Source organism: Gymnogyps californianus, chromosome 1 (assembly GCF_018139145.2).
Source record: "Gymnogyps californianus isolate 813 chromosome 1, ASM1813914v2, whole genome shotgun sequence".
Classification (NCBI taxonomy): domain Eukaryota; kingdom Metazoa; phylum Chordata; class Aves; order Accipitriformes; family Cathartidae; genus Gymnogyps; species Gymnogyps californianus.
In genome coordinates, this window is record NC_059471.1 from 173184685 (window position 1) to 173202433 (window position 17749).

Consider the following 17749-nt stretch of genomic DNA (forward strand, 5'->3'; position numbering starts at 1 on the left):
TTTTCTTTTGGGTACCACACCAGGGTATGCCTTGTATAAAGCAGGACAAACCCAGATATGAATCTAAAAATTCTCAGACAAGTAAATCTACCTGCTAAAATAGGCAGTTCATATGTCTTGATTTGGGCTGAATTTCTATTTTCTTTAAAGAGAAATCTTTGAAACAAGCTTGACCAACTAGTATTCCAATTCTCTTCCAACAAATGAACTAAAACAGTATCCCTAATCTTTAGGTTCATGCTAAAGCAAACGAGCCTTAAGCTGTTAATATTAAGGTTCTTTTGTTAATGAAAGCACTGGATTAGCAGAATGAGACACTAGTAACTGGATGTACTAGAGATACATCCAGCCAGGGGGAAGAAAGAGGACATAACCTTTTAGATTTCAAGACACAGTGAACAATCGAGATCATTCTCAAAAAAATTATATACTTAATTTAGGAAAAATATTTTGCAGCTTAGAAATGAAAAATAATGTCAACTGGTCATTAAGCTAATTAGTTACATAAGGAGAAAAAACCTCTCATTGTCTTCAATAAAAATTACTCAAGGGTTTTGAGAGACAGATCTTTAGAAACATACTTCTAGTTTTCTGTATGAAATAGTTAACACTGAAGCTCAACAGAGATGTTATCTTATGTATATTTATAACTACCCCTAATGTAGTAAAATGTAACTGATACATTCTACTTCATGTGACATAATCAACAAATTTCTTGACTTTAGATTCATTTTATTAAACAGTAAAATACTAGCACTTCATCCATGTAATTTCTAAAAATATAACATTATTGGAAACCATTTCAAACCAATACTAATGGTTTACTGGTGCTCTTAAGCAACACACTAGGTTAATTCTTAGCTCTTTAAGAGGTCCATAAGATCAACATATACTGAAGATATTATTAAATTTGTACATGCTTTAGATTTCTACAAGAAGTCTAATTTAGAACAGGACAACTTTATATATATTTACTGAAAAGCAAGTGCACTGCTAGATGCTTTAGTTAAAAGCTTGGTTTTATTAATTGTTTTTCTAGGACTTTGGCTGCATACATTCCATTAGTCTACATGGACACATCAAAAATGTCAGCAATAACTCCAAACTAATGTTTTAAATTGTTAAAACCAGAATTCACTCTCCATTTACTACTAGGTCTCTAAAAAGCATCTCTATAATAGGATTATTATTTTATATAACATATTAAAGGATTATCTTTATTACAGGATTACCAAAGTTCACTAAAAACAATTGCAAGTATTGCATGACACCAGCCAAGTACAAGTAAAACTTTCAGTTCTTCAGAAAAGAAAATTCTAGGACTGCACATTACCATAAACAAGTCTCTCCCTTGTACTGGAGGTGGTAATAACAGTAGCAATAACTCATGCTGAGTGGGTAGGTAGCAGATGATACCTAGCACCCTCCTGAAACCAACCATCCTTCACACTCAAACCCTTACAGAATACTGACTGCAAACAGGAAACGGGTACACCCCATAACTGCCTTACTCATTGCCTAAGTAGAGGTGATTTAATCAGAGGCTGCTGATTAAGCATTTCCTTCATTGGATGGGCTATAAATATAATTGACGGCTACTTTCTCAATCTAGTGGAAAAGTCAATACCTGAGTGTACAAGTGTGTGGTGGGTTGTCCCCTGCCAGCATCTAAGCACTCACGCAGCTGCTCACTCCCCCCCACCCCAGCAGGGTGAGGGGAGAAAATAGGAAGAACAAAAGGAAGAAAACTTGTAGGTCAAGATAAAGACAGTTTAATAGATGAAGGAAAGAAGAAAAAAACCCCCCAAAACAGCGAAGTGAAGGAAATCACTCACCACTTTTCACATGTAGACTGACGCCCAGCCAGTCTCCAAACAACGGCCACCTCAGAAGCCAAACCCCCTCTTCTTCCTCTACCCCAGTTTTTATTACTGAACATGATGTTATATGGTCTGGCACATCCCTTTGGCCAGCTCGGGTCAGCTGTCCAAGCTGTGTCTCCTCAGCTGACTCGCTGAGGGGGCACAGTGGGAAAAAGAGAAAGCCTTAGCACTGTTCAAGCACTGTTCAGCAACAGCCAAACCACTGGTGTGTTATCAAGGCTGTTCTAGCCACAAATCCAAAACACAGCATCGTCCAGGCTGCTATGAAGAAAGCTAACTCTATCCCAGCCGGACCCAGTACAAGGTGGAAACTTTCAGTTGAGAATTAATTTGCCAAAATTAAAAGAGAGACTAATTTTATTCACACATCTAAATTTAATTTAAAGCACCTAAGTAGAGATATCCCATTTTGAAAACATTAGCTGCCGTTCCTTTTAATATGATATACTAAATTCATACAAGAATGAACTAGATTGGCAGTTTACTGCTGCACTTTCTTCATTAAAAAGCAGACTTCTGAACTTTTCCTGTCAAAGCCATAAAGATGTGTTTTCCCAAGAGAAGAGCACTAGCAGGGGAGAATATTGGCAAGCTGTTGAAGGTGGATCGGAAGGTCTGATCCACAAGCCTCTGGATCCAGGAACCACGTGTGTGGGTCTAAATTTACATGCAGGATTTTCTCCTCTGACAGGTAGCTGGCAAACCGCATGATTTATGGGACACTGCCCAATATCACATACAGAGCTTTCTTATTGCAGGTGTCACAACTCCAACTCTTGCCAACAACATAAATTATGGTAGCCTGATTGTTTTTTGGAATGAGAACCAGCTTTTGAGAAAACAGCTTTCTAGAAGCTCTGAATCCCAGATTTTCATTCTTCAAGGAATGCTTATTTCTCATTACCGTTCTTCTAAAACAGGAGTGGGAAATCCACAGTCCAGGTTCAGGTGTGACCTTCAACAACACTGTTCTTTGCCTGGAACAACGTTACTTTTTTTGATAGAATTTTCCACCTTTCTTGCTAGACAGCACAGAGCTGAGTGTAAATGTGTAGCCAAGAGTTTTTAAAGACCTTTGACAGCAGAGAACTGATTCAATACTTCACTATCCTCTTAGCTATTTTTCCCTAAACTAAGATATCTAAGCATCAGAAATAGCATAAAAGCTGACGAATTCTGTACCTACAGCCTTGTTTCAACTTACTTTTTCTTGCAGATCATCAACAGTGTTTTTGAGTCTATATTTGACCAAAAAATTTTGAAGCAATATATGCAATCTACTGAAAAGTAAGATAAAAGTATATATGTAATTTAAACAACAACAAAAATTTTCCAGTTCCTAGGATTTGAAAAAAACCAACTTATTTTCATCTTCTGTCAAAATTTTTAACAAATATTCATCCACAGAGATGAAAGCATACAGCTCCCTATCTTGTATAATTGTCTCTCTAAAATGATCATGAACATTTGTAAAGCATTTTGTTAAGACGTGTGCCAACACCAGTTTAAAAGCCATACATCTGAATTGGTAGTTCTGCTGCTTTACTGTAATATGAAAGGTATTAATTGGTTGGGCTATGCCTGTGTGTAACAATCTTTTATGCTGAGAGCACAAAGGCATTAGTGCTTTCCTCTAGAATGGGCTCAACTATTCCGTACAGACACTACGAGCTTTTATTTTACTAGATAGAAGTGCAAGTTGCACTAATCTTTATTTAATTGAAATGTTCTCTCTCTTTTGCTCACTGTCAAACATTCAAAGGTACTTTGTACCAGAACAGAGTAGGTTTCTGAAATAGCTTATCTTGATACTGCTGCCTTTGAAAAGAACCATTTTGAATGTTCTCAGAATGCTGTTCGTTCTGCACTTACTCAGACTTCAATGACTTACACTTGTGTCCTGATATCTTTAGTAATCCAAGCAAAACTGAGTAAACTACCTTCTGAATAAGAAGGCAAAAACTTCTAATCCCACCATAATAAGGAATAGTTAGCATTTGTTTCTTTTAATATACATTTGTCACCAAGTCTTCTGCATCTTATCCTCTTCAAAAGAGTTTTCTCCTTCCATGCCAGCAACTTAAACAACTATATTAACATGAAAAGTGGCTATATCAAGACCATAGACTCAGCTGTCAAATCTGTTTATAATAAACTTCACTAGAAGTTCTTCTGGCACATTCAACATCAAGGATTTGAAGCCGAATATTTGTTGGTGCTTTCAAAGCATTTCAAGTTTCAACAGAAACCAGAATAGGGATTGGGTTCTGGCTGACCCAATGCATTGTGTCTTGTCTTTGAAGCATACAGTAAGGCTACAGGATCATGTCTTGAGAACTGAACTACATTCTCACTGGCATGAGCAGAACCACCACTGAAGTCACCATCAACTTCAACTCTGCTGTGGCAATGCAGAGCAAAAGAGCAGATGCAACCAGAGATTTCTGAAAGGAAAATTTCAATAGCGTTCTGTGGAAGAAATGAGAGGAGAGACCTTGTCTCGGAGTTGATTTCCAAAGCTTTTCAGGTGATGAATCAATGTTGCAAGATGCCAAGTCAACAGACATGACCTAATGTAACTGTTTCCTTTAAGAGTTTCAAAACAGATTCATTGGCTGTGAATGAGCAGTTCCCAGAGCAAGGGAATGTTTGCTTAAAGATCCTGCTTTCCAGGCCTGTTTAGACAATTTCTTGCTGAATGTGTACGATGTGACAGGAGAAGCAAAGAGAACTTATATCAGGATCACCTAGATGGTAGCAGCATTCCAGTTTGTTTTGCTGCTCCTTATATCCCATTCCATCTTTATCTAAAGCTGTTCTCTGGTTTTCTTGCTGGAAGGGCTTTTGGGGAGTTTATCCCCTCAATTGGTTCCCATGGAGAAGACTATTCCATGCAAATAAAATATATATAAAGACTGTGCAAGCCAGTGGGTGCTGCAACATCAATATATGCACTGGCTTGGAAAAATCTTTTTTATTAGCCTTTTTTTTTGTCTGAAAAACTTATCTGTTGCAGTTGTGCTAAATATACCATTGGATGTCATCCAGAACACAACCAGAGGTAAGAGAGAAAAAATTAAATTGCAAGCCTTTGGGACTTGATGACTGAACTTGTGACCACATCTGGATCACTGGAAGCTCTTACTAAAACAAAAGATTAATGATGAAAACATATAATACAGAGGACCTCATGTTTTACAAATGCTAAGGAAGATTCTGGACCCTATATCATTCCCCAGACATCTGGTGGTGTAAGGTTTGGGAAAGTGAAATTTGGATGGGAAAGAATTATCCAGTTGCACTTTTGTAGCAGCTTCCTGCTATCTCTTAAAAAATCCTCATAACGAGATGGTACTTATAGGTCAAAACATATGATCGTTAACAAAGAAGTCTCCGGGGTTGTTTGTGCCACAGGCTTTTTCAGTTCCTGCAGAAACCCCAAATTATGGCAACATGAAAGAAGCATAAAGCCACATTTCTAGCTCTGTCTCTGATCTGCAATTTCTATACCACATCTCTTGAGCAGTCTAGTATATTTTGCTGAGGAAGCAGAGTCAACCACGTATTTGGGATGTCAGAATGATTAGATTTAAGGATAAACTCAAGGGAAGAGCCAGAAATATGGAAATTCCACAGCGTTTAGGGTCAGTGACCTAGCTTGTTTGGAAATACTCCACTGCATTCCACTTAAGTGATTGGTTCTAAAGGGAGTTTGGAATAAATAGTTATTATAGTGGTTTGTAATAATCTTCTTCTAATGTTGTGTGATAGCAACAGCCTAGAGAGCAACAAAAAAGACTTGACAATTTATGTACATATGCCTTTGTACACTCATCATTCACAGCTGCCAAGAAAACCGCAAACAAGACTTCAAATTGGTATATTCTTCTCAATAGCTCAGTTTCTGGTATATTCTTGTTTGGTTTCAGTTTGGAAGTAAGAAATACTGTCTGTGTTAACAGTAGCTGAAGATTTTCTTAAATCAAATTTATTGGAGAGAGTTCTGGGAGCAGAAAGGTCGAAGCTTAATGAAGTCTTTCCATGAGTCAGTTGTATCTCTCTTCCTGTTTTGGGTCTAGGAATCCTGTCTTCCTGGAATTACATTCATTGATATTGTAGGAGGAGGTATAAGCCATAGTCCAAAGTCAGGATCTTAATTTGCTGGCACTGTATGCTCAAGACAGAGAGACTCTTCCTCCAAAGAGTGCATATGTTCTATGAACGTGTTATTTGAGTATCATAAACTTGTTTTATAGTTTCCCTACAAAATCATTATATATTTAATGTTAGGATTTCCAAAAGATTTAAAATGGCAAAAAAACTTTCATTTGCTGAAAGGTTCATGAGTACATATTGGGAAGGCTTGCAAAGTGACTTAGTGATGGACATACTACACATGGTTGGCTTTGACCCCATCTCATCAAGGAATTTAATTTCTCAATACATAATCACCATGTAGCATCTGATGTTCCCAATGGAGCAGATCCATGCACTCTGTTTTATTTATCATTTGGCATATACTGCATTTAGCTAACCTGTCAGTCAGAAATGGACAATTCATTCACTGGATCGTGAAGTAAGTTTTATTCATTTCATTGACAAAGATAAAAACTGATCTTCCTATGGACTACGGTGACATTTCTTCCATCAGCATAAAACTCTCCTGAAGAAATGAGTAAGACTTTGTTACCAGGTCATGGTTGATATTTCTCTTTCTTATCAATACAACTTTGACATTTTATTTTTCATTATTACACTGTTTTCTTCATAAGATCTTTTCTTTAAATATATGGGAGAAAAATAAAGCTTTCCTAGGCTGCTCTTCAGGCAATGGAGAACAAAGACACAAAGCTCCAGCACTACGAACAATGTGACTACATGGAAATATTATAAATTTATCACATCTAAGAAGAAAACTGCATGCACATCTGTAAACCTATGTAAATTCTCACACTCACTAACACATGTAAGTGTATGACTTAAATACTGAAAAAAATGGTGCTTGAAAATCCATTGCTATCCTACTTCAATGAAATTTATTTTGAAGCTTAAACCACAGCAGTTCCAATCCACTTCCAGGCTGGGACTTAGGAGTGGTAAAGCAGTCATCTTTGGAGGCAAGACAGATACAAAGCGCTCACAGACTCAGGTGAAAATTTAGGCATCAAAAAGGCCTAAAAGTCCTGTGCTGAAACAATGATTAGTAAAGACTCAGGATGAAAGTGAAAAAAATAAAAACAGCAGTTAACAAGTTAAACTTGTGTAAAAAACCCCAGATAATATGAGAAAATCTATAAAAACAACTCCTAAATTATCACAAATTCAAAAGTGAAAGATAATGTAAAAAAAAAAAAGTTAGAATGATTGGGAACATGTTAATCTGTTCTTCCTTCAATGAAAGTATAGCTAATAAGCTTCAGTTTTACCTAATCTGACAGCGTGTTTTTCACTTTGTTTTACATCTGTAACTGGGAATGCACTGAAAAAGGCAGATGATCAATGTGAATTGCCTAATTAAGTGAATGCATAATTAATCTAATGAGAAGAATCCATTTTTATAATGAAAAAGGAATCATTAAACAATTTAGAGTTATTAGAAACAATGTATTATTCAAAGGAAACTATTTTAAAAGTAGGTCTCAATGGTGATTAATAAAACAGAGTTAATTTGAACATCCTGTTGGGTTCTAGACTTCCCCATTCCAATTAAGCTATTACAAATGTAAGGGAGGAGGGACCTCTGTACACACATTTATCTTGAAACCTCACTCCTCCTTTCTCTCTCTCTCTCCCCCCCCCCCTCCATTTTCATTATGTTGGAGAGAGGCCACTATATGCACTTTAAGAGGCATGGAAGCAAAACCTATTTTTAGCAAACAAGTAAAATGAAACCTGCTTTAGTGGTGTTTTTTTGTTTTTGCTTCTAAACAGCAAATTATAAAGGAAATAAGACAGTTTTTGAGGTAAAATGTTTGCGCGACTTACTTAAACTTCACTGTAGATTTATGGGTTTTTTTGTTTGTTTGCTTGCTTGTTTAAGTGAAAGCTAGTACAGAAAGCCTTCAACAACTTCAAACTCCTCAACTACACTGCATCCTACTAGCCATCTCAATGAAAAGATAGTGAAGAATTTATTTTTGTTTCTTTTCAAACAGACGAGCACTTAAGTATTTCACTGCTTGAAATTCATCTCATCTCTGTGCACTGACAAATTTTATACGGAATCTTTCTACAGCTTCTCCTGAGATAGTCTCAGTGCAGACAGAAATAGGAGATCTTTACTTCCTTTGTGGGTGGTCAATACTCTATCCAAAACTAAATAATCTCTGGGCAATAATGGCACTGGTCTGACCTGGCTGAACATTCCTGTTTGGCACATTTGTTAACAAATTTGACTTACTGACTCTTTAGATGCCAACATGTTCTTAAAATATTTATACGAAAATTCCTTTGGACTTGATGAGTTCATAGGTATCTCTCTGTGGTTTCTCAGGTTGACACTTGGATTCAGCACACTTGACCATAGGCACTCAATTGAGACAACTAGATTAGAAAGAGTCCCCTCTATGGTCAATGGAGACCATTTCAATTATGTCATCAATCTGTTGATGACAGAAGCCACCAAGGTCTTGCAGGATCCAAAATGGCATGCTTGAGTTAAATGTTTGAAGTAAAGTAGGATGCATGAGAGCCAATATCCTGAGTAGATGTGGGCAAGATATTTTGAAGAAAACTTTCCCAGAGAAAACAAAGATGGAAATTCAAACATAAATAAGCATTTATTAAGTTCAACTTGGTTTAGTCAAAACTGTTCACTTCAAGTCTTCTTTAAAAAATATGTATTAAAAACATCCAATTAAAAGCCTCAAACTTTATAGGAGCATTCAAATCTAATATCTGAAATAATCTCCTCCAGTGTTTCAGTTTAAAAACTTGTAGGTTGTGCCAAAAATAGTATTTTCATTGCCAGAGAATTAAAAAAAAAAAAAAAAAAAAAATCGTACTGGTGCTTCTGTACTCTTTCCTCTGCCATTTTTTCTTCTTCCTGATTTATATGCATTTTCTCTCTTTCATCTGTTAGGTGTTTCTGGTAGCATACCGTGTACCTGAGTAGCTTGTATCAGATCACCCATCAAGACTCATATATTCATAAGACAATGGTTTTGCACAAAGTTCAGATGTTCAGATAACTGGCATATGAGAAGGGGAAAGAAGGGGGAAAGAAGGGGAAAAGAAGGGGAAAAGAAGGGGAAAATGTGGACAGGTGAGCAGCTGCCTGCATTTCAGCCTGAAAGGGGACTGCCACCCTCTCTGATCACTCGAGTAAAAGCCACTTCCCTTTATGTCCAATGAAGTGGCATCATGTCAGCAGTGCGCAGGGCTTTATATCTCTTCAGCTTTTCCACTAGTTCTCTCTTCAGACATCTCCAAGCATAAGGAGTTGTCGTGGTTTAACCCCAGTCAGCAACTCAGCACCACGCAGCCGTTTCCCCCTCCCCCTCCCAGTGGGGTGAGGAGGAGGAAAGCAAAGGAAAAAAAGTAAAACTCGTGGGTTGAGATAAGAACAGTTTAATAACTAAAGTAAAATATAATACTAACAATAGTAATAATGAAATATAATAATAATAGTAATGAAAAGGAATGCAACAAAAAAAAGGAAGGGGGGGGGGGCAGAACCAGGGATGCACAATGCAATTGCTCACCACCCGCTGACCGATGCCCAGTTAGTTCCCGAACCGCGACCTGCGCCTCCCGGCCAACTCCCCCCAGTTTATATACTGGGAATTTGGGGATCGAACCCATGACCTTTTTGCGTTATTAGCACCATGCTCTAACCAACTGAGCTACCCACTGGGCATGACGTTCCATGGTATGGAATACCCCTTTGGCTAGTTCAGGTCAGCTGCCCCGGCTCTGCTCCCTCCCAGCTCCTTGCACACCTGCTTGCTGGCAGAGCATGGGAAACTGAAAAATCCTTAACTTAGGGTAAGCACTACTTAGCAACAACTAAAACATCAGAGTGTTATCAACATCATTCTCACACCAAATCCAAAACACAGCACTGTACCAGCTACTAAAAAGAAAGTTAACTCTGTCCCAGCCGAAACCAGGACAGGAGTTTGAGAAACACTGCTTTAAACCTAAATCCACTGAAATCCAGTAAATTACCTATACAAAACTAATTATAACACTAGCTTGATCAGAGAAAAGTGCTGTGGTGGTATTATCCAAGAAGCAACCATGAAACTGTTCACCTCTCTCCAAATTTTCATGTGATCAAATAAGCTGACTCCTGCACCAAATCATATCTAAGAATAAGCTTTGGTTTAAGGCTTGAATTAAAGCACATTATAATACAAATGTAAGCCTCTTAAAAGATACAGTATATTGACAGTTTTTCCTGATAGCTCCAAAAATGTCCAAAAGGTTAGAAGTCAAGAAGAACATCTGCACATCCTGGAAGCACAAATTATAAGTGTGTGCATCCATGTGCACTTGGAAGAAAATCTTCAGTCCATTTATTCCTGCTACTCCATCAACACACTGTTGTGTCCCAACTGACCACTCTTTTCATTTGGCTGTTCCATGAGGTATGTGTTTTTTTAGGGCTGATGCCAACTATTTTATTCTCTGTTCCAACGTCTTCATGCTGAGGAAAAAAGTAATCTCTAAGATTTATATGCAAAATATGGATATATTTCCCCATAGTTTAACACTTGGCATATAGGATATAGACTGTACCTGTGACAAGGTGCTAAAACAAATTAATGAGATGTAGAGATAAAGCTTGAAGTGTTCACTAGGGATTCCTGTGTAATATTTGGAATGTCCCTGGTAACATACACTACAGAATCCTGATCAATACAAGAAATAGGTGGAATGGAAAAGGGAAAGAAAGTGAAAAAGAAAAGAAAGGGAAAAGGGAAAGAAAGAAAAGCAAGGATAATTGATTTCCAATTTTACAAAGTCCTGTGCCCGAAGTGACAAGGTTTTGAGATCACCTGTACTACATAGACACATAAGCCAAGCAGAAGTAAATCATATCTTTCTCATAGCTACTTTGATATAAACATGGAGTAACATCACTGAATTTGGTGAGGTGATCAGAAGTTATACAATCAAAAGAAAAGGTTTCACCTGCATTCAGTAGAGCTCTCTGTGTATAATACTCTGTGACAGAGACCTAGTGACTGGTATAGAGAACCTTCTTGTGTCTACAGTCGTTCAGCTTCACATTTTACTACGCTGGTATTCCGAACACTGACTAAATTTTGCCCTTCTCTCCTAATCTGCTGAGCACAATCTCACTTATGTTGCAATAACAACCTCTGCACAAGGACACAGAAACCACTTTTTGAACCTGTGGCACAATAAAGGAAAAATTTGCTGAAGTTTTTAGGGAATAATCTTAATTAGGAAACAACATACCATTTTAATATTGTAGTCTGGTATTGAAGAAGTCAATACATCAGAGATGAATCATGATTTGAATAACCTTGCTTTTAGTTTATAGGGCACTTGAAAATGACACGGAAGGAATATTGCAGGAAAAGACAGGCAAGTTGATGAAGTAATGAGAGAGAAAAAGAAAAAAGTCTAGACCTGTAATAAAATATACACAATCATAACTTCTATTGCTGGGACGGATTGTTGAGACCTACCTTTGAATTTGTATGCAAAGAAGATTTCCTAATAACTAAGGATAGATTTCTTAATAACAAAGGCTGGAAGGGGTTTGAGTAGGATTTCAAGAAACAATCTGCTGCAACTTCTCCTCATTATCTTGAGATATCAACTATACTTATATCCAATTGAAATAATGGAGCTTATGTGCACAAGTACCCCTATCAGATTTACCTGTACAGGCATAAATAGAAGACAAGGTCACTAGCTGCAATGATCCATAACGCAAATAATGCAACATTGGGCTACATCCATTTAAATACCATGACATGTTCTACGTAACAATGTATTCATTGATTCTGGGAATCTAACATACAGAATTTTACACTGCATAGGACCAAACAGAAATACAATGTGTGAGCAATTCAGACAAAGATATCACACAAAGTAAAAACATGGTTATTATGTGAGATTAATTTTCCCTTTTGGCCACTCATTTTTATTTATTTTACATTTACCAGTTAGAATCAGAAGAGGAACTTAAAACAATATACAAAGACATATATATAGCATGCTTGTGGTTCCCCACCTTCTTCCTTAACTAAGATGAAATTTATTATTTCTTTCTATATTTTCCAATTGGGACTACATAGCTTGCATTTTTAGATTTGTCTATTATCAGCTTTAAAATACAGTAAGAATTAGTCCATAAAGTTAAATATTTTTGGTTCCCTGGGACTAATCACATCTGGAAATATTTTTTGCACATCTAGCAAAAACAATCCAAAGTTATAAAGATACCTTCAAATTAACTGTGTGCTTTATGCACATGCATGGCTTAGTATGACAAAGATATAGCCAACTTGTCAAAACCTTTTGTAATACTTATCCATTTCAAGTCATGAAGATGCTGGGAAGGAGGTAGATGTAAGGCCCATAAGTCTTCAACAAAAAGCAGACACTTCGATAAATAAAACTCACTCACACTAAACTATAACTTCTAGTTGCCCACCCACCGGCAGCCAGCGAAGTTAGGCCAAAACTGTTAATAATAATATTCCAGGCCATGAAACTTTGACATATGGCAATAGTCACCTTTTTTCTTTCCCAGAGAGGCAGCACTACTGAAATTCCTCTCACAGGAGGAAAGCTATGCAAAATATGAAAATCTTCACCTCTCCTTCTGCAGTGATTAACAAATTGAAATGGAGATGAAATTATACATGGTAGATTAGTTTCTTTCCCTTTAAAGAAGATATTTAGCCAGTAGCACTTTTCAAATTCTTAATCACTCAGAGAGATTAACAGCAAGCCTGGAATACGTGTGGAAACCCTATCTATCTGAAACGTACCATAATGCATGTAGCAGTTTCCTTTGGTAGGATCCAGCTGAATAGCCTTCACGAAGTATTTTTCTGCCTCGCTCTTGCGTCCCTTAAAAAAAAAAAAAGGGGGGGGGGGGAATTATTTTAACAGTGTGTCACCATGGAGCCATCATGTACAGTTACAATTTCCAAATTCCAGGCACTAGAGAAAAACAACTACTATTATCACTAGACTTAACCTAAGTAAATATGAATGTTTAAGTGTTACAGTAAGTTTTGTGGTCAGCTACTTTATGCTGCAGATTTCCAGACTGAGGAAGAAATGTGTCCAACATTGTCAATGTCCAAGAAGTAAGGAAGTGGTAGAAATGTATTACAAAAAATATTGTAAAGGGCTTTGGGTGAACATCAAGCTCCACGCTACTTTTCTGGACAGGCATCAGGATAAGCATTACACAGACTCAAGCTAAAATCAGAAAAGAAGGTAGGAGGGAGCTTTAGTCATGCTCTTAAAAAAAAAAAAAGAGGGGGAGAAGGGAAAGGGAAAAACATGTTTCGGTTCTATGAAATCATAGAATCATAGAATCATAGAATATCTCAAGTTGGAAGGGACCCATAAGGATCATCGAGTCCAACTCCCTGCTCCTCGCAGGACTACCTAAATCTAAACCATATGACTAAGAGCGTCGTCCAGACGTTCCTTGAACTCCAACAGGCTTGGTGCCGTGACCACTTCCCTGGGGAGCCTGTTCCAGCAACTGACCACCCTCTCAGTGAAGAATCTTTTCCTAATGTCCGATCTGAACTTCTAACGCTGCTTCATTCCATTTCCTTGTGTCCTAAATAACACTATATACACAGCCAACAGTAAAGTCACTACAAACAAAGGTATATAAACAGAAAATATTTCTGATTTTAATGTGTGGAGTAAGATTTCATCAGAAATCAATTCTGTCAACCATAAAACACAACTGAAATATAAAAGGTAATTTTTAAAGACAATGGTCAATGGCATGACAAAATGGTCAGACAAAAAACCCAACAGAAATTATGGTAAAAAGTACAGACATGTTCTAAAGCACAGATTTTCTTATCACTGAAATCATCAAGCCGCTAAAATTGCATTATGGTATACAAGTACCAGAGCAGATACATTAGTGGTCATTACTCTTTTCATGAAGAAAATAGCAATATTGGATTAGTCTAGTCTGATACTCAAACACAAATCACCACCAGCTATTCAGTAAGATACCTGTGACCTGTTTATCCCTATCCCCATGAAATTAGTTGCTGTGGTTTGTGTAATAAAATAGAAGGCCTCCAGAATAAAGAACAGTTAAGCTTAACCACTGTGGAAGAAAGGCATTGTGGTCTGCACCTCTCAAGGTTGCCTTGAGTGTTATTTCACAGATATAAGCATAGGCTTTCTCAGGTTTTGTGGTCTGGAAACAGGCATTGCATACATCCTGCACTATCCCACAAGTTAACATAGGAATAATAACGAGGTCTGTTCACGATTACAGCTGCTCCAGATTCTCAGTATTTCCCTCAAGGGCCTTAGAGACAATAAAATAAAGAGAGAGAAAGAGGTTGAGCAGCACACCAAGAACTATATCAAGACCACGTTCTATCAAAACCAACATGGAGGCCATATTTCCAAAAGATCATCCTGGCAGAGATACAAGCAGGCTCATAATTTACAATATTCCAGTTTCACAAAATGAATGTTCATTGGAGGTAAGAGTTTAGCCTTATTATTTAGTAAACTTTCTTTGGTAAACCCATATACCTTCAAACCATATCTACATGGCACAAGGCTCCTGTCAACCAAATGGTGCAACTACATGATGGAGTACACTACCTTATACTGCAGTGCCTCTCATCCCTGTTTTTTTTTTTAAAAAAAAACCAAACAAAAACCCCCAAACAAAAAAACATATGACATGTAGCCCACACTGATTTTTCCTCATCTACTAGTGCAGTAAAAAGACATCTATAGATTAAATGCAATTTTTTTTTTTAATAGCACACAACCATAGTTGAGAACAAAAAGTGAAGAAGAAAATAATCTCCAATTGAAAACACAACGTAAATTTGGGTCAGTATAAAATAATTATTCAAATTGAAATAATTGAGGGGGGGAGGGAGGTTGATAATTAGACACTAAATTTTGCACATTTAACTCCAAGGTTGGCATTCTTAGTCTGGCAAAAGTTACCATGACATATGTAAGTCCAGCCTTGAGGCTTCAAAATGACAGGCACCAAGCATATGTATCACTAATACTGACAGAATTAACATCTACAGATTTTGCATCATTGCTTTTTTTAACAGACTAACATCATTAGTTTTAGCTGGTTGCACTCTGTGTCTATTTCTAGACATAAAAGGACAGTTCATTGAATACAGTCACAAAATACGTAGTTTCTGCCTATAGAACTAGAAAGCCATGAACATTTGTCAAACATGATTAATTTTCATTTACTGGAATCACCAAAAATACATGACTGCTGTACTCTTTTTGGCACTTTCCAAATGGCATATTGCACTCAAGTTCAGGCCAGTCAGGAGACCTGGAGTACATAATGATGACAGGTGCCAGCATACATAGCATCAAAGGAACAACTGTGCTATTAACAGGCTCAAATACTCATTAACAGATAAAGGGGAGAAAAATCTTACTTTATATCACCCAAGACATAAAATGATCTGACTACAGAAGATCAGCACAGTTCCATTTGTTCACGTTGGCCATCATTTTCATATATCTACATTTGTCAAAAATTAAGAAAAAAGAATAAAAGCATTTTCTTGCAGAATGGCATTCTGAGGAACCTTGCATCACACCATCTAAAATGTCCTCTTCGGTGCCAACTGTCTGCTGCTAAAATGTCAATACCTCAGCATAGATTTAATACACATTATTTTTGCGTCAAATGATATAAAATCCAATCACTTGACAGAATCAGGCTACTTCACAATTAAAATTTAGCATTTAACAACTTTTTCAACTATCCAATGTACACCTTAACTACTATAACAGAACGTACACACCATGTAGTTAAAGACGGCAATCCCTGTCATTGTCCCTTCCCACTCTATGTTTTCAGTGTTAAATAAAAGACATGGCATAAGGGAGTAAAATTCGAACTTTTAAAGAAAATCCAAATAATTGTTTAAACAGCTGAAAAATACCGATTTGGGGCAGGAAGGCATTTTGTGTGCACGTTCACTGTTAGGTGTATTGACCCACACAAATGCAGGCATTGAAAGCCACTGGAAACCTCCCGATTTCTAGCAGCAGGGTGTGTAGTTGTATATGCACAACCACATGCTTTGGCAATTTTACAAAGCAAAAAATATAAGTTCACAACTGCATGACAGCAGACTTACTTGAAGGATAAAAAAGTTATTCATAAGATTTTAATGGAAGGACTTGACGGCTCTGAGGATTAATAATGGGATACAAAATACCTTTCACCTGTTGGTCACCAGTTCACATCCAGTCCAGGTCAGTAGCTAATGAAAAGGTGCTATCTGACAGCTACTGGTTTGCCCAGGAGAAATGAGTGGGTGGTCCTAGCCCAAGCCTTAACAGAGATCCTCTGCACAGACACACTGGCATATTTATGGCTTTTCAGTGCAGAGACCAATGAGACAGAATAATAAAACAATGAATGGCAATCTCTTTGCTGGGGAAAAAAAAAAACATAATGAAGACACTTTAATAATTGATTTGGAAGACTGTGCTGATATTCACCTGACTGGACCTGGACCTTACTCTAAAGCCTATAACAAGGACAAACTTTCAGCAGTTTTCCATTAATAAAGAAAATTTCATTTCCCCCTTTCCCCGTGCCTAAATAAAGATTAATTGCCCATTATTACCACCTTCCAGCAACACTAGCAAATTTAAAAGGAAAAAAGTGAAGGTAACTGACTCATGGCTCTTATAACCTAGCACACCAGTTGTCCTGGCTGTCAGAAATACCCCACTCTCCACAAATCATGCAGACTTCAAATCAGAATGGCTGGTTGCTTGCAGTTTTGGAAGCCAAACAGTTAATTGTTTAAATACGAATTCAGGAGCTAGATTTTTAAGACCAGTTCTTTGTAGAAGTTGACTGCAAGGGGTTTTTTGTTTAGTTCGTTGCTTCTTCCCTAGAGACCAGGACAATGGATCCAACCTTGCTAATATGGTCAGACATATTGCTTAACTGGGCTTGCCTACAAAAGACTGTTATGATCACCACGACAAACAGAAGAGAGCTAGCTAAGGGCAGTTGATACATCCGTAGAAGACCTTGTATTTACCCTTAAAATATTAAAAAACTGAGGACAAAACTACCATTTTTATATCCACTTTAATTTTTTTCCTCACTCTGCTGGCAAACTGTGCCAAATTCATGTTGAGGCAGCTGTTGTACTTCAGGCTGCTGGAGGCCCAAGGACCCTGAGATGCTAGTAAAATTGGAAAAGATTAATACAGCTGAGCAGCTCTGAATAACCCTCTTGTGGAAACTATGATGACACAGTGGCAACCAGTAAGGTGGTTCAACAAATTAGGTGGTCTCTGCAATTTAAACCAACTTTATATTTTGTAAATATTCATCATTCTTCAAAGTGTGCAAGGGTTTAACCAGTAAAGCAGAGACTTCACTGTTCAGTATAGTTTTACCAGCTTTAACTGGTAACAATGTGATGCATAAGGAACTCAATTTGTGTCACAAATGCAGTTGACTGTCTTTCCCCGCATCTGCACAATTTTTTTTGGCAAGCATTCACATTTTTAATAAAATGAATTGAATTATGAAAAGATTTCTTAATGGAAGATTGATTAAACTGCGGACACTGAATACAGAAAAAATGATTATTTTACATATTTCTTTCTTCCTCTCTAGGACATTTTAAAGTCAC

The 17749-nt window shown here is 37.2% G+C and overlaps 1 protein-coding gene across 1 annotated transcript in view; it reads right to left on the bottom strand.

Annotated features, from left to right (window-relative positions):
- The window catches only part of TMTC2 (transmembrane O-mannosyltransferase targeting cadherins 2), a 257384-nt gene that overhangs the window by 31949 nt on the left and 207686 nt on the right, over positions 1 to 17749 (bottom strand). The window contains exon 9 of the mRNA XM_050904170.1: positions 12860 to 12941. Within this exon, the coding sequence (XP_050760127.1) occupies positions 12860 to 12941 (82 nt within the window). The remainder of the gene's footprint in view (positions 1 to 12859; positions 12942 to 17749) is intronic.